We start from the raw sequence: 22,078 nt of genomic DNA, 5'->3' as shown, positions 1-22,078 counted from the left end.
GTTAGTGGCTTCAGTTACAATTGTTTCTAACCCTTTGTAATCTTTAAAATTGATTTGTCTTAGAACATATTCTGAGCTCAGACATAATGAGGCATCTTGAGCAGAATTACCTCAATGCCAACTAGCATGGATTCCGAGAACACTGATCATGTGAAACACAACTTGCACTTTCTCACATGAGATACTGAAAACCTTGAATCAAGGCAGTCAGGTAGATGCAATATTTCTTGATTTCAGAAACGCATTTGCATCAGTACCACACCCACATTTATTGGCAAAAGTGTGATCATATGGGGTATGAAGTGAAATTTCTGACTGGATTGAGGACTTCTTGATAGGGAGGATGCAGCATGTTATCTTGGATAGAGAGTCATTGTAAGAGACAGTATCCACAGGAGAGGATAGTACTTGAAGTACCTTTGGTATCTCTGTTCCATAATTCTCAGTAGCCCTCCAGAAACATCTGCTTGCAGTAGCTTTCAATTGCTTGACAACAGTCAGGGTGAATACAAGATGCTTACAAATGGCAACCAACTCATCCACTGCCCGAGAACAGCAAACACATTGTGATTGCATTGTCCCTGGTGTATTTTACATAACAGATAGTAAATAACTTTAAACTAAGCTTGCTAATTCTCCCTTAATTTACAATTCTGATGTGCACCAAGCATTATCAGTAGCCTTTTAAATCTAATGTGATTTACAACCAAAATGAGATATCTATTATGTCAACAAAAACTTGGTATGAGTTTTATTGTTTCTCATCTTGTTTTTCATCTTATGGTCACTAACAAATTCAACAATAGTGTTAATTTACAAATAATGCATACAGTGCACACTTCTGCTGAAAGAGAAAACTAATGTGCCACAGTAAATTATTTATTTACTGCTGCTGTATGAGATGTGTGGGAAAAGTAGTGAGACTGACAACAATGCAAGCAATCTGGCAATGCTGTTTGTTCTGCTTGTGCAGACTGATATGTTCATCCCTTACAGATGCTCAGTCCAAAATTCATCTCCTTACAGCCATCACATAAATTTTTAGAGCACTATCAGTGAAGTTGTGTTATTGTTATGTGTTACAAAAAATGGAACAGCAAAATTTAGAGTAATGTAATGCAGTCATGTTTTGTGTTAAGCTTGTGGGATTCTCGAGTATGAACTTTGTAAAGCTGAAACAATCCTATGGAGAACATTTCTTATCAAGAGCACAAATTTGTCACTTGCACAAATTATTTTTGGAAGGCCGAAAATATGTTGAAGATGACCTCACTCAGAGAGACCTTCAGCATAAAAAACTGACAAAAACATTGAACATGTGCATTCTTTTGTGAGATCAGCCTGATGTTTAATAATAAGGATGATGGGTGATCTGTTAAACTTAAACATTTTCATCATACTTCAGATTTTGACTGCAAGATTTGTACATGCGAATGTTTTGTGTCAAAATGTTGCTGAAAAACATCACAACATTGTTCTTCTTGAGACGATTATCAATGACCATGAGTGGTTCAATCATGTAATCAAAGGTGATATAGGTGATATGTCTTATGTTTTTGAGTATGATCCTGAGATAAAGCAACAAAATGAGAAATGGCACACTGAGACATCTCCTTGACTGAAAAAGGCTCATAAGACCAAATCAAAGATCAAAACAATGCTGATTTGGGTTTTTGACAGTGGTGCTATTGTGCATAAAGAATTTATTCCTCTGGGACAAACTGTCAGACGAGCATTGTACAAATATGTACTTTGAAGGGTTCAGTAGAAGGGTGAATTGAGTGAGACTGGACATTGCAGACAAATGGATGCTGCATCATGACAAAGCCTCATGTCACACAGTCACTTCCATCACACAGTTTTTGATCTCAAAAGGCATTCTCCTGGTTCCACAACTCCCATTCATCTAATCTGAGTCCTTGTGGCTTTTTTCTTTTTGCAAAATTGAAAAAATGTGTGAAAAGGATGTCATTTAGGGAGCTTGGAAGATATTTGAAAGAATGTGACCAACATGTTAAAGGCCCTACCAGATGAAGCCTTTCAGCACTGCTACAAAGACTGGGAACAACAACTCTGCTGATGTATAGCTGTTGAAAGGAGCTACTTTAAAGGGGACAATACTGTTCTTCAAAACAATAAATAAATAAAAAATTTGGCAGATAAAAAATCAGGCTCATTGGTTTTCTCCACCCCTTGTAAACCATAAAAGCTGATTTAGTAACAAACAGGTCATGCAAAACACTAATAATTTATCAAAATTCTCAAAATTATTTGTTTGCAAGCATACAATAATTCTCAAAACAATAACTATTTTCATGTAAATATAAAATGAAATTAAGGAACTGTTGGTTTTGAATGAGCGTACTGTTGTGAAAAGTTTCATTTTAAAATTAATTATGTTTGAAATTGATGATATAATACTACAGACTTTATTACTTTTCTGAGAAAAACAGATTATGTTTAAAATTGATGATGTGGTACAGGATGGGGCAAATAAAAGTGGCCCGGATGGGTGGATATGATTACTCTTGAATTTGTGGCAGTGTTAATGGAGGAGAAAAAGACCTACAGTTACTTCCAACAGGATGGAGCAACTGCCCACACAGCCGGACAAACCATGGAGCACATTTACACAATCTTCACACTTGATGGACTTGCTAGTAGAGGTCAATCTGCTCATGGCCCTAGCTGGCCTCTCAGGCCACCTGATCTATCAGTCTGTGATTATTTTATCTGGGAAGGCCTCAAGTCCAAGGTGCATCACAACAATCCTCATAGTCTTCAAGAACTGGAACAGAACATTTCGGATGAGACTGCGGCAATTTCAGCAGTCCAGCTTTGATCAGCCTTCATCAACTTGCTGACCAGGGCCCAAAAGTCCCGAGAGACAAAAAGTTGTCACTTTCAACATGTGCTATGAGTCAGGTTAGTACTGTATTTCCTTTCCACTGCTGTGTTTCTTTGCACCCTGGAACTCTATTCTCTGGGCCACTTTCATTTGCCCCACCCCGTACTACACAATATATCACTATACCTGCGAGAGTATTGCTAAAATCAAGATGAAAAATGTGTTTAAATTTTACATGGAGTCTTTGGATCTAAGTTTTTGAAACAATTTTATCTGACACACAATTTTACTCTGAGGAAAAAGAAATACGGTAAGTTGACTTTATACATAAATACAGGTAAATAAACTTGCAGATCAAACATGCAAATCGCATGAATTTTGCACTTATCAGATTTTTTGTCATCTTTTACACTAGTGTGCCAAAGATGAACACTTTGCCTCAGTATACCTCAAATAAACAACATGAAATACGAAGTGCAGCACACACACATCCACTTGCAGTGACTAACACATGAAATATGTGACAATATTTGGGCAAGAAACAGTATAAACGGCAAACATGAACTTATAATTGGATCATTCAATAGACTACTAGACTTATTTCCAGACATAACTGAAAACTTTAGAAAAAATCTCAGATTTTTAATACAAGCATTTCCCAATTGTACTGTCATTTGGGTGAGACTTTAGTCATCCAAAAATTGGTTGGGAAGATTGCAGCTTTATAAGTAGTACATTTGACAAGACATCCTGTGAAATAATACTAAATGAATTGTCTGAAAATTACTTAGAACATATTAATTTGATCAATAAACTGAAATTATTGTTATCAGCTTACCTAGTAATGGGGAGACGTTATCTTTTACTTGTAATGCCATTGCAAAATTCTGAAAAGCATTTTCTCAGTTTATCATAAAAGTCAAAAGTGTTGTTCATAATTATAATGCCATGAAGAATATGTGAGTTTTTAAAGGTTACATGAAAACAGTTCAGTAGATTGAGGTTGTGGCAGCATTGCTGCAAAAAATTCGTGAACTTGTGGCCAGCCCAAGTTAGCTGTCTTAGATATCCATTGGTGTGCATATATGCATACCTGTTGATAGGCAAACTTCTGGCAATGTGTGGTGTGCACAGGCATGAGTCAGCCGAAAAAAAAAAAGGGGGGGGGCAGTGCAAACTGAACCACTATACAGGAAAGATGCATTTTTCAAGAATCTGTAACTTCAATCCATGGACCATGTGGGACAAGCTTAATGCAAGCTCCCCAAAGACACATATGGAAGTTTGTTTGGTGCTTTCCATTCATTTCCACCTTTGCTTTGTTGCATCCATGAAATACATGTTGCCCCGTGATTATGAAAAGAAGGTTAGTTTCTTTCTGGACACGTGTCCTCTGTTCTCATGCACTCACACAGTCGAACATTGTGCTCATGACCAAGGAGTGTACAGCCTCTGGGATAGATGTTTGAGTGGAACTGTTATGCAGATACATTTATCATGGTTGCTGGTTAATGGACATTGTGACCTGATTTCATTTTTATCACTTGTTCACTCACTCATTTGACAGAATAAATACATTGTTGCCAATTGTACTTATCAATTCCTGTTGCCACATCATCACCATAGCCTATATCCTGAACAAAGTGCATGGGTGTGACAGTAAAGTCTGCTCACTGTGCGACTGACAGGTAATTGGCGATACCTACATGTTCACACTTGACTGGTAGCTCCGACATGATCGCTGGGCTTGGTGATGGTGATGAACTTTCATCACTGTTAGTAATCTAACACTTACACTTACTTTTTGTTGAGCCTATCTGCAACTCAGCATCTCTGCTGTGTTGTGAGTAGCAACTTTCCATCTCATAATATTGTTACATTACATCCTGGATTTTCCATTGTTTGACTTAAAGCAAAGAATGAGTTTGGAATAAACCATTGTGAACTAGGTGTTAAAGCAAGATGATGACTTTGGAAGAACTGTAAAAGACAACAGACCGTAGACAAAAGTCAGCGGACAATTGATAAGCTGCTAGCATGCAATCAGAGACTGGAGAGTGAGGCTACAGCTACTCTCCACTTGCATGGTCTCTGTCCTCCCTGAGCTATCTGAGGAAAGGCTGCACAAGGCTCAGCCACATTAACAGCTCCCACTCTTATGGGAGCAGTAGCAAGCACAGGACATGTGTTGGTTAGGCTGCCACCATTTTAATCTCATGAACCAGTTGTGTGGTTCAGCAAAGTGAAGGCGATTTTCCAGAGCAACAACATCACCTGCAACCTCGCCAAATTCGGACATGCTGTGAGCCAGCTACATCAAGAGTACATGGCCGAGGCATGGGACATAATCATTGCCCTGCCAATGCAGTCTTCATATAAGTGGCCAAAAGAGGAGTTAATCTGCTGAATTTCACTATCACAGGAGCAATTGGTGCATCAGTTGCTGCACAAAGAGGAGTGTGGTGACAGGAGGCCATCTCAGTTGTTGCATCATCTGTAGAACCTCACACGGCCCGACGTGGTTCCAGAATCACTGTTGTGTGCTATCTGGATGTGCAGCCTTCCAGCACAAGTGCAAGCAGTTATTGCCACACAAACAAACATAATGCGTTCCATTGCAGACTTGGCTGATTGGGAGCACGATGCATTGGCAATGGTGCCCAATACCACTGCTGCAGCGGTGACAATGCCACAGCTGCACCGGCAAATTTGACTCTGCAGTATCTTGCATCTCCTGCAGCCACCAGTATAGATTCCAACCTGCCCCACATAGTTCAGGACTTGGCCACACAGGTGGCAGCACTCGGCCAACCAGTTGGCACTCTCACGGACAGAGGCAGGTTCTGCTGATATCATTCCCCCTTCAGCAACGAAGTGACAAAGTATTTGTCTCCCTGCTTGCACCCAGATGCCAGCTGCAACTGGGCCTAGGAGCACCCAGGTACAGAGCGATATCCAGGTGTCTCTTCATGATGGAATGGGCTGGCAGTGTGAAGTAGCTTGTCAATATGGTTTCTGATCTGTCTTTCTTCCTCTGATCTATGCTAAGAGACCACTGGAAGGGTAAGGCACTGTCTCTTATGGTGGCAAAAAGTTCAATAATTATAATGTATGGCACACGTCACTGAACTTTGGACCATGGACTGTGCCACACATTTCCTTGGACATTTACTGTGGCTGATGTGAATTAACCAATCCTGGGTGCAGATTTCTTGGGCCTCTATGACTTATTAGCCAGCATTGCAAACATGCTACTTATCAGTTCGACAACAAATCTGAAAATAATGGGTCAGTGATGGCTGTCCGCCTTCTTAGTGTTAAACCAGTGAAGGCCCTTGGACCGCACGCAGACATACTGAACAGAGCTCAATCACCCAACTGGGGAACAGAGGGATTTCAAACCTTTGACAGTCCACTTCATTGTGACTACATGTGTAGTGTCTTTTCTTTATTTATGGTAATAAATTGTGCAATCACCATTAAATTTCATATATTCAGCCCTACCTTTACCTTTAATCCATATATCACTTTCATGTAGATTAATCTTATGTTTATTTCATGCATACAGTATGAAGGGAGAGGGTGAGGTATTATAGGAATTTCCGTAGTCTTTATTAGCTTGTTCACCTCATGCCATCCATGTTGTCTTGTGCCCGAGTAACTCGCTGTAACAAAGGCTGACTTTGAGGTCATGTTGCAACAGTGCATTGTTCAACCATCATGCAGCCCATGGTGATCTGCCCTACACTTAGTACCAAAGAAGATAACTTATGGCACCCATGTGGGGACTATCGTGCATTAAATGTTGATCGATATCCAGTACAACATCTGCAGGATTTTAGTCATGCGTTGATGGGTTCAGTTATATTTAGCAAACCTGACTGCTTAAAGGTGTTCATGCAGATCCCTGTGGCACTTGAAGACATTCAGAAAACAGCAATTGTCATGCGCTTAGGGCATTTTGGAAACATATACATGATGTTTAGCCTTCCAAATGCCACCCACAACTGGCAGCCTTTCCTAGATGTCATCTTATGAGGCTTACAATGGTGTTTCATGTACCTTAACGACATTCTCGCCTATTTGAAGTCACCCAAACTCCGCCGTCACCATCTAATGATCATCTCTTGGCATCTGAGCAAGGCCCGCATCATCATTAACCCCTCATATAGTATATTCAGGGTCATGGAAATTGAATTTCTAGGGCATTTAATCACCCCTAGCAGACCCATACCACTACCAGGCAAGGTACAGCCAATCTTGAGCATGCTGCATCCACAGATGCACAAAGACATTATGCTGCTACATTGGCATGATAAATTTTTATTGGGGCCATTTGCTACCGCCATCACAGTGCTGGAACCCCTAACTGGTACTATATTTCCCTACCTCGAAGCAAAGGGCCCCTGTTAACTGGATGGTTGCACTGGAGAGCAGCTTTATTAAGTCCAAATGAAGCCTCCCATAAGTGAAGATGCTCACTCACTGGTGCATGATGCTGAACTGGATGCAAGCCAGTTAGCCATAGGTGCACTGCTTCAACAACATGTCAGTGGCAGCTGGCAGTGACTCGGTTCCTTCCTGCGGAAGCTTTCGGAGTCTCAGTGCACATGGAGTGCTTACGATCATGACTTGCTTGCAGTGGTAAAGGCAGTAAAACACTTCTGCCCATTGGTAGAAGCTCATCCATTCGTAATTTTCACAAGCCCCTAAATAATGCATTTTGAAACAATAACATCAAGTGTACACCATGTCAGTTCTGGCAGCTGGAGTATGTGTTGCAGTTCTCCATGGATATATGCCATATTTCTGGATTGACAACATCATCTCTGATTGCTTGTCCTGCACTTGTGCCATTATCACTTCTCCTGTGAACTTCAAGGATGCTGCCCAAGAAGAGGAGAATGACAAACAACCAGACAGCCTCTGCCATGACACCTCCAGTAGCCTACAGCTCGAGATAGTGCCCATTCCCAGCTGCACCCCTAAAATTTGGTGTGACATTCTAACAGGCACACACCGCCCATTTCTCCCACAGATACTCAAGCACAATGCTTTCAACCATGTCCACGGACTATCACACCCCAGCATCAACACCACTATGTCACTCATGGCCTCACATTTCATCTGGTCAGGACTGTGAAAAGACTGCCGTCAATGGGCATGCACCTGCAGTGCATGCCAAAGTTGGGAGGCACACCCATTGGCACCTTTCTCGATGTGACAATCTGTTTTGCAAATGTCAACTTTGACATTGAGGGCCTGCTCCCTCTATCCCAAGCCAAGTGTTATATGCTGATGATGGTAGACCACTTCACATGCATGCTGGAGGCAAAGCCCTTAGCAGACATCACCACCAAGATCATCACCAAAGCCTTAATTGACAACTGGATGGCACTCTTTGGCTGCCCCAGTCACATCACAACAGATCGTGGCCCCTGAATGATTGTGCACTGTTCACACGTCACCTGACTGTGTGGTGTGCAGTTACATAGAACTACCAGCTACCATCCAGCATCTAACAACATGGTTGTGCAGCTCCATCGAACACTAAAAGCTGCCCTAACTTGGCATGATGCTGCCTGGATGGATGCATTCCTGTTGGTGCTGCATGGCCTGTGAGTAACACCATAAGGAGACATTGGTGCTTCATCTGCCAACCATGTGTACAGACAATCTCTCGCCAACCCTGGTGATTTTTGGAGGAGGTACCATCACTGTGTGATGCATTGACCCTCCACTGACAGAATGTCTGTGTGTTAACATGGCCCACCTCAGACCACACGCAGTGATGTGGCATGGCACCTCCAAAGTGTTCATACATGCTAATCTACAGCACTGTATATGTGTCATGCTGTGTACAGACATAGTACAGCCACCACCTTCGGTGGCTGTACTTGGGTCCACACCATGTCATCAACCACAGCCAGAGAATGCTTGTCATCACATGCAATGTTAAACCGATCAAAGTGTCAACCAACTGAGTCAAATTGGCTTTCATCTTGACCACTCCTGCCACCATTCACTTCTTTGACACAGCAGAAGACTTGTTGAGAGATGACACTTCCTCCATCACCAGTCAGACAGAGCCCTCATCTACGGCTGCCAATGTGGCATGCACACCATCAGCTGTCATTACACCACCACATGTGCCACAAGTCCACCCCATCTTGACCAGCCAGCATGCACAGCTGCCAAGGCCATGCTCTCCACAAACACCCAGGTCAGCCCCACCACAGCCAACAACAGACTACATCATGCACTCTGGGCGCTGCACCATTTCAAATGCCTGTGCTGCATCATAACAATGCCCCAGCTGTCTGTCACCTGCTGTAGACATCCTGTCTCCAGTGGCCATGTCATCAGTACATTGTCTCCAGTTGAGTTCTGGAAACCATCTTCCGTGTAACCAGCAGCTTGTCTGTTGCAACTCCGAGACTCACATTCGTGTCCCAGTGCCTCTCCGTCATCGGGCATTGAGGTCGAATTAACTTCTGCACTGGGTTTCTGTTTCTGTGTCTGTGATCTAGACATCTCCCTCTGCACTGTCAGGCTTGTCCATCACAATTTGGTGAACTGCATTCATGTGATGACACCATACTCACGTGAGTATAGACACTTTGTGTGATCTCTGTACTTCTGTTGTGCTGGAACATTGAGTCCAGACTGAATCTTGCACCATGCTCCCATGACCGAGTATGCCTGTGAGCTTCGAACAGTGAAACTCTTGAACACTTTATTTTGTAACCTTTTATTATCAGCTTTTTTTTTTTTATTTTGAGATGACAGTTTTTCATGTATCTCACAGACAGAGCTCCTGCCACTACTGACACTAGCCAGCTGCACAAGGTCACACCCACCATGCACCCATATGCTGATGTCGTGTGCCACTACCCTATCGCCACTGACTGACCCACTTACATCGCACTAACACCAACATCACAACAAAGCATGCAAAACCCAAACATCTGTCACACAAGCTGGATGCCTACAGTTTCTCGCAGCTTTTGAGTCCACTCTTCAAGAGAGGATCTGTGTGTCAGCTGTGCCACAAAAATGTGTGAATGGACAGAGCCACTCATGGCCAGGCCAAGGTAGCTGCATCAGATGTCCGTTGGTGTGCATATCTGATGATAGGCAAAATTCTGGCAAAGTGTGGCACGTATGGGTGCAGATCAGCAAAAAAGTAGTGAGGGCAGTGCAAACTGAGCCATTGTAGAGTACAGATGCATTTTTTGAGAATCTATTACTTCAATCTGCAGACCACATGGGTCGAGTTTAATGAGAACTTTCCACAGACACATTGGAAGTCTGTTGGGCATTTTCCATTCATTACCGCCTTCACTTCGTTGTGTCTGTAAAACACACAGTGCCTCGCAATTGCAAGAAAAAGTTTCGTTTCATTCCAGACATGCATCCACTGTTTTCCTCTGCTCACACAATCAGATGACATGCTCATCACCAAGGAGTCTACACTCTCTGGAGTTGATGTTTGAGTGGAACTGTTATGCAGAGAGAATTACCATGATTACTGGTTAATGAACATTGTGATATGATTTAATTTTTGTCATTTGTTCATTCACTCATTTGTCAGAATGAATACATTTTTGCCAATTCCCTTTACCACAGTGTCACCATAGGCTATATCCTGAACAAAGTGCAGGGGTGCAACAGTAAAGTCAGCTATGGTAACTTCACGACTGACATGTAAATGGTGATACTTAAACGTTCCCACTTCAAGGTTTAACCCTGCATCTGCTTGGCCAGTGGACAATGTTTGTGAACTATAAATGATATAATGATCTAATATTTGGAAGGGCACAATTGTTTTGGAGTTTTGTTATGTATTTTTGCAAGTGATGAATGTACAGAGAGATATCCCACATCTCCAAGGTAAGGCAGCAATCACAGTAAATCTATGACATGAAGTGCCTGTGCACTCTGAGCACTCTCATCCCAGATTGCAGTATCAAGAGAAGCCCAAATTAAATGCTCTCAGTGTAACAGTACTGTCAGAGATCCTCGAAAAAACAGTTAAAGTTTGTACAATTTTTATTTGTATCACTGTTATTTAAAATCTGGACAAGATAAAATACTTAATGTTTTGCATCTTATTAGCCTTGTAATGAAGAATTTTCTGTAATATCATAGAAGAATAAATGGAGATGATGTTGAAGAAACTCTTCTTATTTGTTTGTGAGAATCAATATTATGTTGAAGAATCTGAATCCCAGCACTATTCAAGACTGCCGTAGAAAAGAAGTCTGATGACCTTATGCCATAATGGTCAGGACAAAATTGTATTTCAGGTGCAAGTCATAATGCAAGAAGTCAACAGACACATAGTGGAGAAAATCACAACCTTTACCATTATTAGCCATGCTCACTTACAGCTATTTATAACTAGAAGAAATGGTAACAGCATTGTTACCATAGTAGGAGAAATCTGTGACTCCATTGTATATTTGGCCAGGTATGCCAGTATTTGTTAATTCAATTTCCACGTCAATTGCAGGTACTGCTGGCCTATAATATATGTTGTTCTGGTACACATAAACCAGACCACTGCTCTTTGGTATCCATGCCACTAGTTGCAATAAATGGCTGTCTGGTGCCCCATTCCTGTTCCTCAGTGAAATGGTAATTCTGTCAAAGAGACAATGTCATTAGTCAAAATTGAATTTTTGCCTTCAGAGAAGTGATTTTCTACTACTAAATGTAGATTTAATTATAAAACTTTCTTAATAAGGCATGAAGTAAAGCATTAGAAATGTTTAAAACTGACAGAAAATGTCTTCAACTGCTGCATAGCTCCGCTGCTTCTGGTCTACTGACAGTCTGAGAACATATCCTAGATAAAACAATTGTCATAAAACTTCCAGTTATTCATTTAACTTGTCATAAACAAAGAGACAATTTTGTTTGTGGAACAAAAGATATTAAACTGTAAAATACTGTTTTCTGTCTCACAGCAGATGACAATATGCCAACCTGTAGTCAATCACCGATAATACAATAACAAACACATTGCATAGAGAGGAGTTCATGTAACTTATTACCTATAAATCATGCTTTAAAATATTGACTAAATAGGCAAGGGGAGAAAGAAGAAACTGTAATGTAGGTGTATTGAAATCAGTGGAAGATAAAGTTCACATGGCAGTAAGACTGGAAAAAATGTCCTAATAAACTTTTACATAACTTGCAATACTATTGACATAATATACTGCCTAAATCCAAAAATATATCTTGGTGCAGAGTACAAGCTTGTTAAGACTCTAACAAGAAGGAAATGAGGGTCACTGCAGAATTAATATGCATGTTTCTTAACACATTGGAGCTGACAGACGTACTAGATATGCTCACTATGTTTTATCTGTAAAATCCGACAGACGTATGTCATACGTTCATCACTTGCAACTTATTTATTTGTGATTTAAACACATGTTTTAGATTTGTAAGTGACAATACTAATTGTTTGGCTTGTTGTGGTGGTGGTGGTGGTGGTTAGCGTTTAACGTCCCATCGACAACGAGGTCATTAGAGACAGAGCGCAAGCTCGGGTTAGGGAAGGATTGGGAAGGAAATCGGCCGTGCCCTTTCAAAGGAACCATCCCAGCATTTGCCTGAAACGATTTAGGGAAATCACGGAAAACCTAAATCAGGATGGCTGGAGACGGGATTGAACCGTCGTCCTCCCGAATGCAAGTCCAGTGTGCTAACCACTGCACCACCGCGCTCGGTGGCTTGTTGTAAGTGCATTGTTGATGGCTAGCACATGCCAATCTCTTGTGAATGGTAGCAGTGTGACGTGAACTGCGCACATGCTCGGAGTATTGTTAAAGGTTGTTTTGTTCTATGTCGGGTGCTGTGTTGTGCTATTGTGTGCATCCTTCCCATGTTTAAAAACATATAAATAGTGAATATGGCTAACAGACATTGCTTGTCAAACTTAGAGATTGAAGAACTCTTGAACAATGGTGCAGAACTTGACGATCTTTCAGACAACATAGGTGATGTTTCAGAAGCCGATGATGACTGAAGTGAGCTGGAGAGTGTAACTTGGGCTGCTGATAAAAATGATGGTAGTGAGTATGAAGTAGCTAATGCACAAGTTTCTATTAGTCGGTTTGTCATTCAGTTCAACAGCCTCCCCTTCATAATGAATGGTGTCATTTTGATGCACTCCCTGAATTACCTCTGTTTGAAGAAATGAGTGGAATTCAGGTTCCTGTCGATACATTATCAACAGAATTAGACTGTTTGTTGCAATTTTTTGATCACAACATGTTTCTAAAAGTAAAGTCAGAGATAAATATATATGGTACTGATACTGTTTCTGAACTTTGCCATCAAAACAGAGTCAAACGAAAATCTTCATGGAAGAAATGCAGAGCAGTGAGGATACATGATGTATATCAATTTTTTGCAATCATTTTGCTTATGTGTGTTGTAAAGAAACCTAAACTTAGGGATTATTTGTCTGAAGGCCTTGTGCTTGCTTCATCATTTGCTTCTCAGCTAATGTCACAAGACAGATGTTTTGCCATATTCAGGATGCTGCCTGTGATCAATAATGCTCTATGGATATCTCAACAAGAACCAGGTCATGACCCTCTGCATAAAATAAGACCTATTTGGGACTTTTTCACAGAAAAATGCAGTAAAGTCTTTTATCCATCATGAAATCGGACTGTGGATGAAGCAATATGTCCTTTTTGAGGAAGAACTGGATTCTGTGTTTATTTGAAAGACAAACCAGAGAAATATGGGATAAAACTGTATGTTGTAAGTGATGCTCAAACAGGTTACATGTGCAATGCTGAAGTTTATACTGGAGGAAAAGGAAATGGTGACAATTCTGTCAAATCCCTGCTGCTGAGGCTATGTTCTTCTTACTTGGGAAAATGACATGTGGTATACATGGATAGATTCTATACAAGTCCTGCAGTCTTTGAAGAAGTATGGGAAAGAAATACATTGAGAGTTGGAACTGTGATGAAGAACAGGATAGGTTTGCCTATCCCTTCCAGCGGAAGACTGTAAAATGGTGGAAAAAGGTTTTCTTCCATATTTTTGTGAGGGTAGTTGTGAATGCCAACATTATTGACAGTATAAAAATATCAAAAAAGTGTGCATAGCATATTTTATTTGTAAATTAGCAAAGCAATTGGTTCAAAAAGGATGAGTGGAACTAAATAAAGACTCACATTCAGCATCTGGAGTTACAAATGCAAACAGACTCACAGCAAAGATGTCAGCTGGAGTAGATGAGGTGCCAATAATATTAGTAAAGAAAACAGCTAATCAGATAGCGAAACCATTGGCACACATAGCAAACTTGTCAATGGCTGAGGGCGTATTTCCACAAAAACTGAAAAAGTCATTCCCCTGTTGAAAAAGGGTGATAAACTTAAAATAGAAAACTACAGACCTGTCTCACTCCTCCCAACTTTCTCTAAAGTTTTAGAGATACTAATGAAATATAGAGTCACACATTATCTTAATATGCACAATCTGATAAACAGTAATCAGCATGGATTTCAAGCTGGGAGAAGTACCGAAACAGCTGTACTAGAATACACAAAAGAAATAATCACTAAATTGGAAGAGGGAAAAAGTGTAGTTGGGATAAATCTAGATTTGTCAAAAGCCTTTGACACTGTTGACCACAGCATACTTTTGAAAAAGCTTGAAGCTATAGGTATCAGAGGACCGGTAAAAAAGTGGTTTGAGTCTTATCTAGAAAAGAGGATGCAGGTGGTTGAAATTACAACACTAAATATTAATAAAAAAATTAAACTAAGATCAGATCCAAGGGAGGTCACAGTAGGAGTACCCCAAGTAAGTGTATTAGACTCCTTGCTGTTCCTCATTTACATTAATGATATTCAGACGTCAGAGAGAAAAGCTAGAATCATGTTATTTGCTGATGATACTAGTTTAATAGTTAGTGATATGAAGCAGTCATTGCACAGTACTGTAGACCATGTCCTACAAAATATACAAAAATGGTTTAGTGCTAACAAGCTAACACTGAATGCAAAAAAAAACTAATTATGTGCAATATGGAAAAATAAGTGAACAGGATGACCTAAATCCCACCATGGAGGGCAAACAACTAGAAAGAGTACAGTGTGCAAAATTCCTGGGTATGCACATTGATGAGCAGATTAATTGGAAGGACCATGTGGTGAGCTTAGCACTAAAACTAAATTCATAATGTTTTATGCTTAGAATAATTTCAAGAGTTTGTAGTAATGACTGTACCAGATTAGTATATTTTGGCTATTTTCAGTCCATTGCATCCTATGGGATAGTATTCTGGGGAAAAACAAATTGCTGTCTAAATGAGATTTTCAAATTACAAAAACATGCTATTCGGATAATGACCTACAGCCCACCTCAAACACATTGTAGGCCCCTTTTTAAAGCATTGAAAATTTTAACAATTCCATCATTATACATTCTGAAACATCTGTTGGTGATCAAAAGAAATCAGGACAAAATGAAAACCAATACAGACTTCCATAATTACGATACACAGCAATGTAAAGATCTCCACATACAAGCTGTAACAAGGACCCGAAGCCAGAAACATGTATGTAATCAAGGCATCAAACTTTTTAATGCACTACCAAAACATATCAAAGAGCTGGAAAATGAGGATAAATTTAAAAATGTTATAAAGAACCACATGCTTGACAAATGTTATTACAGCATAAGTGAATATCTCTGCGCAACTGTATAACAATATATGTTTAAGTTAATGTGACAAATGAAATTACATTAGTGCATAAGAAATTATGTTTTAAAAACACTTATTAGTTGTATATTGTATTAAACATAAGATAGATTAATATGAATTCAGCACAGATACAAATTTTGTAAAGATATTATATAGTTGTTAAAATGTACCCTGACAAATCCTATATCACAAATGTGATCATTGGGATGATAATAAATAAATAAAAAAATAAAAATAAACATCATTTTCCTAAGAAACTACTACCAACAGAAAAGAAAACAAACCCAGCTAGAAAATGCAAGGTCTGTTGTGAACAAGGGAAAGCTGCAGGAAAGGTAGTGAGGAAAGAGTCCAGATACTATTGTAGGCCATATAACACAGGCCTTTATTCCTGAGTGTTTGGAAAGATTTCATATTTGAGTGAAGTTCTCTAATTTTTAAAAATGAGGAACAAACTTTTCACAATAAAACACTTTACCTGTAAATGAAGCATTTAGTGTTTCCTGCTGACTAGTGATTTTAAATCAATAGCCTACCATTCCCTATGACTTATGAAAATTTTGTCCACTTTGGGGAAAAATAAAAATGCTGAAAAACGCTATCTTTAGAGTAATATCTACAAATCCCTGTATAATTTATTTGTGCTAAATGTATACATATTCATACAGAGAAAGGATGGAAGGTTAAGCTGATATACTGCCTAAAGAGGTATGTGGATTAGTAAATTTATTAAAAAATTGTAAATTGTAGCAAATTTCCTTAGGATCTGGGTATTAACTGGATTGCTGACCCATTAGGCTCCAATGTGTTAAAATCTCCAAACTTCTAATATTTTACAGATTTTCTCTTTAATTCCAACGAAGGCAGATAGTACAAAAAGAGGTGTTTGTGTGATTACTTTGGAGTGTCCCCTCTTATGGTTTTCATTTTGTTGTAATAATTGAGGACGTCAGCTGCTAAATATCTTATTATGGAGAATAAAAGCTCTTTATTTTCTGTTATTACTGCTATTTTATCTCAAATCAGTTGTATTTATTGTTTTTGACTATTTGCAATCAATAAGGCTTATGTTCAGAAACACTGTTTGGTAAATAACTAATCAATATCTTACATACTGCAAATATATTGGATCATCGTAAGGCAGCATTTTCAAATATGGTTCTTTCCTAAGAGTGGCCTTTTTACTATCATTTTGCCATTAAAGGTTTTTCACTTTTTATTATCTGTATATCAATCAGGATTACATGTACATGTGCACACACATATATTTCAACAAATCACTGAAACCATAGGAAACATGTGAAAACTACAGAATGTTGTAGAAAAAATATGTATTGTGAGTTATTACTGTTATTTATCTATTCCTAAACAGTTACAGATGATTTGCAAGTATTTCTTATGCTCTATAAACATTTCACTACACAAATTGAGGATAAGAGTAATAACAGTTGCTTATGTTTCAAGAATTTCAATTAAATAGTGAAACTATAATTTCATTGGACACATCTTTAAATTTCCTTAAATTTATTTGATTCATTATTCTGTGTTAGATATGTTTGTAGCTTTCAGTATCAGTATATACAAAAGTGCAAGGGCCCCATAGAATAATATTTCTTTCTGCCCTTGGTTTGTGATTTTATGTTCTCATAAACTTTTATTTTTTTCCTCAGTTTGTAACTGAGCAATTGTGTTTCACCAGTTGGAATTATTTTCCTTTGTTCACTACACTATATCACATACATTCCAACATGATTTATCTGAAATTTCAAGATCTCTAGAAAAATTTATGGCTAGTTTATGATTAAGAATCTTTTACTGCAATCTAATAATATGATTTTCCAGTATACTGCAGGGAACACAGCTACATGTGTACATAAGATCAGTTAGTTTTTGTACTGAATTTCATTACTGTCTGTGTCCACTACCTGCAGTATACATTTGCTGAAAATAGGAGAACAAAGGTATGAACAACTGCAGAGCACAAGTAATGTCATTTGATTCAAACATTTGACACTAAAAATCTCTTTATATAAGCTAGGGGAACAATGGAAACAAGTTTATTATTGTGTATTCAGAGCCAAGTGAGACAGAAACAGATGCATTTTGTGAATTGGATGCAGAAAGTTCAGTGCAGAAAATGCTATATCTGTACTCTTGATAAAGATCAAAAATGAATCTTCAGTGAAAATGAAAAACAAGAAAACTGTACATGTTTGTTCTGGTATCATATCCATCAATTTCATATCAGATCACAGAACTCAACCAGTAATCAGCCATACATGCCTTTTGTTTTGTGGACACAGTTGCATCCTTCCCAGCCACAAGTATTGATGAGGTATGTTTATTGCTAAGTTTTGGCAGAGTTTCTTCAAGAATTTGGTTTTAGGGGCTATGACAAAATTTAAATTTTAAACTTTTCAGCTGTTAGTGGTAAACACTGACTTTGAGTTCTTATACTGAGAAACAAACCCATTTCATATGTTCTATGAAGAGAGAGCACTGAAAGACCTAAGTCGAAACAAGGCCCCAGGAGCAGACAACATTCCATTAGAACTACTGACAGCCTTGGGAGAGCCAGGCCTAACAAAACTCTACCATCTAGTGAGCAAGATGTATGAGACAGGCGAAATACCCTCAGACTTCAAGAAGAATATAATAATTTCAATCCCAAAGAAAGCAGGTGTTGACAGATGTGAAAATTACCGAACTATCAGTTTAATAAGCCACGGCTGCAAAATACTAACACGAATTCTTTACAGACAAATGGAAAAACTGGTAGAAGCCGACCTCAGGGAAGATCAGTTATCAGTTAGGATTCCATAGAAATGTTGGAACACATGAGGCAATACTGACTCTACGACTTATCTTCGAAAATAGATTAAAGAAAGGCAAACCTACATTTCTAGAATTTGTAGACTTAGAGAAAGCTTTTGACAATGTTGACGGGAATACTCTCTTTTAAATTCTGAAGGTGACAGGGGTAAAATACAGGGAGTGAAAGGCTATTTACAATTTGTACAGAAACCAGATGGCAGTTATAAGAGTCGAGGGGCAGGAAAGGGAAGCAGTGGTTGGTAAGGGAGTGAGACAGGGTTGTAGCCTATCCCTGATGTTATTCAATCTGTGTATTGAGCAAGCAGTAAAGGAAACAAAAGAAAAATTCGGAGTAGGAATTAAAATCCATGGAGAAGAAATAAAAACTTTGAGGTTCACCGATGACATTGTAATTCTGTCAGAGACAGCAAAGGACCTGGAAGAGCAGCTGAACGGAATGGACAGTGCCTTGAAAGGAGAATATAAGATGAACATCAACAGAAGCAAAACGAGGATAATGGAATGTAGTCGAATTAAATCGGGTCATGCTGCAGGAATTAGATTAGGAAATGAGAGGCTCGTCATGCCCTAAAATGAGAAATGTCCTGCCTACTATCCTTCCCATTCCTCCTACAGCGGTATTCTGCCATCCACCAAACCTACACAATATACTCGTCCATCCTTACACAACCCCTGCTCCCAATCCCTTACCTCATGGCTCTTACCATTGCAATGGACCTTCATGCAAGACCTGTCCCATATATCCTCCTACCACCACCTACTCAAGTCCGGTATTAACATCACCTATCCCATCAAAGGCAGGGCTACCTGTGAAACCAGTCATGTGATTTACAAGCTAAGCTGTAACCACTGTCTGCTTCACAGCCTGTGCCATATGGATCCTTCCCACCAACACAAGCTTTTCCGAATTGTGCAGGTGGGAACTTTACCTGCAATACATCCTACGTTGCTGTAACCCTCCTGGCCTCAACCTTCATTAGTCACTGGCCTCACCCATCCAGCCCCCTCCCTGTTCCCATTCCAGCACTACACAGCCATCATTTCACTGCAACACCCAGTCTTTTAATTTCTTTTTAGTTCTCTCCTTTCCACTACTCGCCCCCCCCCCCCCCCCCCCCCACCTTCTCACCAGCCCTCCGTCCAAACTGCAGCACTTCACTGTCTGCCACCCCCACCATACTATCCACCACCCTCCCTGCCCCAGCGTCCTCCTTACCCTCACCCAGTTGCCACTCCCATCATGCACTGGTGCTGCTGCTCGAAGTGTGGTTTCAGTTGCCTGAGACTACAGACGTGTGCGAGTTGCGTTTGTGGGAGTGTATGTATGCATGTGTGTGTGTGTGTGTATGTGTGTCTTTTGTTGACAAAGGCCTTAATGGCCAAAAACTACAATTGTGTTGCTCTTTTTGTTGTGCCTATCATGACTCAGCATCTCCACTTTATGAAAAATTAAATGTACTAACAAGCTACAAAATGAAAATTGTGAACTAAATGCTTTTGATCCCAAACTTGTGATTGCAGGAAACAAAATAAGTTTTGATATATTTTGCAAAGTGGCTAGTATGGGTCATATTATATTATTTGATTCAATGCACTCTCAGTCTCACCAATTGGATTTTTTTTTTTCATTCAACCATAAATCATGAAGTAGAAACACCTTTAACCACAGACAAAAATAGAAAAAGAGATGAACTTAATTAAAGCTGTGGCCTAAAGTAATGAATATTAACCACCTACAGCAGATAAAGTTTTTGAGAATAAAATAAGAAATGGAGACACAGTATCACCTTAGGCAACTGTGGAAATGGAAAGAGTGCAAATGAAAGGTACATTTCAGTATAAAACACAATATACTGTATAGAATAAGATCACTGTTGGTTAAAAATATAGTTGCAAAGTGACATTCTCCACTGATAACCATCTAAAGAAAAAATTGATTCACATGATTAAAACTGCAAATGACCCCTCATGCAGCTAAAGTGTTTACAAAATGACATGCAGTGGATGTCCAGGATTTTACATTAGACATTGGAAGGGCATTTAATATTAGATGTAAAGAACATCTTTTAGGTAGAAAAGGTACCAATGTGCATAGTTCTACAATGACAGAACAATTGCTAATATTGGGCGATAATCCAAAAAGAGCTGATGAAATTGTGATCTTGCATAGAGAAAACAAAGAATGAAAACTAGACATATTTGAATTAGATATTTTTAAATACTTGGCAAGGAAATGTGGTCTCCTTTTAAATGAATAGTTACAACTGTAAACAGAGTCTTACTGTAACAGAATCAATATATTGATGTAACTAGAATGCCTGGAACAGAATTTTGATGAAACATAATAAAAATGCAATGAAATAAAGCTACAATCCAAACATCAGTACAACAAATGTAAATAAATGTTAAACTTTTACTTACAAAGTTCATACATAGAAACCTGATTGTAATTATTTTTCAGGTAAATGTAAACATGCAGGATCCATGGTAATATTAAAATAAAACTTGTATTTAAAAAGTTATTAAGATTTCTATATTAAACATTGTTGTGAAAAGGTATTTTGCATAACTTGGCAATAACAGTAATAGTAGTAGTAGTAGTAGTAGTAGTAGTAGTCTCTCTCTCTCTCTCTCTCTCTCTCTCTCTCTCTCTCACACACACACACACACACACACACACACACATAAAGGGTGAACAATACTCGACAAAATACAAATGTGCATAGTAGACTACACAACATCAGGCCGCATTGAAATAGCATGTACAACTTTGATTAATTACATTAATGTATGAGAAAGACTTTTTACATGGAATACACAGTTGATATTTAGATATAACACATAATATTTCTAACACTTTTGTACGTGTTATTTATTTAGATCATAGCAACAGTAAGTTAAAAATAACTGTTGGCACAGAGTACATAAATCTAATTGTTTTGTATGAAGCTATTCCAGGTATTCGTTTACACTATAATAGTAGTTGGTCATTAAAAATTTTAATACTGCTTCTTTAAATGAAGACATTTTTTATTTCTTGATCTTTACCGGTAGTTTGTTATACAGTCTACTTCCTTGTATGTTTGTTTGTTTCTGTGCCAAGGCCTTGTTAACTCTTTTAATATGAATGTCGTTGCCCGTTCTTGTGTTGTAAGTATGTAGATACAAGTTGGAGTGGAAATTGTCAATATTTCTTTTTATATTAATTACACTTTTTTGTATATAGAGGCACGGTAGAGGTAGAATATTTAGCTGTTGAAATAATTACTTTGGAGGAGTTAGCCTTGAACTGTTGGTAATTATTCTAACAGCACGGTAGAGGTAGAATATAATTGCTTTGGAGGAGTTAGCCTTGAACTGTTGGTAATTATTCTAACAGCTCGTTTTTGTAAAGTGAAGATGGTTTTGAGATTTTTCTCACTATGACCCCAGAAGGTGAGGCCATAGGTAATAGCAGAAGGTATATAAGCAAAGTAAACAGTTCTGCTACATTCCCTACTACATACAAAGCTAATAACACGTAATGCAAGCAAGCAGAGCTTAACTTATGAGAGAGATACAGAATGTGGGATTTCCAGTCTAAATTTTCATCTATATGTATACCTAAGAATTTTGTGGTAGCAACTCTCACAATTTCTTTATTTTGT

At 38.8% G+C, this 22,078-nt stretch overlaps 1 protein-coding gene across 2 annotated transcripts in view; it reads right to left on the bottom strand.

Annotated features, from left to right (window-relative positions):
- Positions 1 to 22,078, bottom strand: part of LOC124615475 (venom dipeptidyl peptidase 4-like) — a 193,087-nt gene that overhangs the window by 52,452 nt on the left and 118,557 nt on the right. For both annotated transcript variants that reach the window (XM_047143395.1, XM_047143396.1), the window contains exon 7: positions 11,280 to 11,494. In XM_047143395.1, coding sequence (XP_046999351.1) covers positions 11,280 to 11,494 — 215 coding nt within the window. The remainder of the gene's footprint in view (positions 1 to 11,279; positions 11,495 to 22,078) is intronic.

Source organism: Schistocerca americana, chromosome 5, assembly GCF_021461395.2.
Source record: "Schistocerca americana isolate TAMUIC-IGC-003095 chromosome 5, iqSchAmer2.1, whole genome shotgun sequence".
NCBI classification, from domain to species: Eukaryota; Metazoa; Arthropoda; class Insecta; order Orthoptera; family Acrididae; genus Schistocerca; species Schistocerca americana.
The sequence above is the reverse complement of the archived record's forward strand: the minus strand, read 5'-3'. Positions and strand labels throughout refer to the sequence as shown.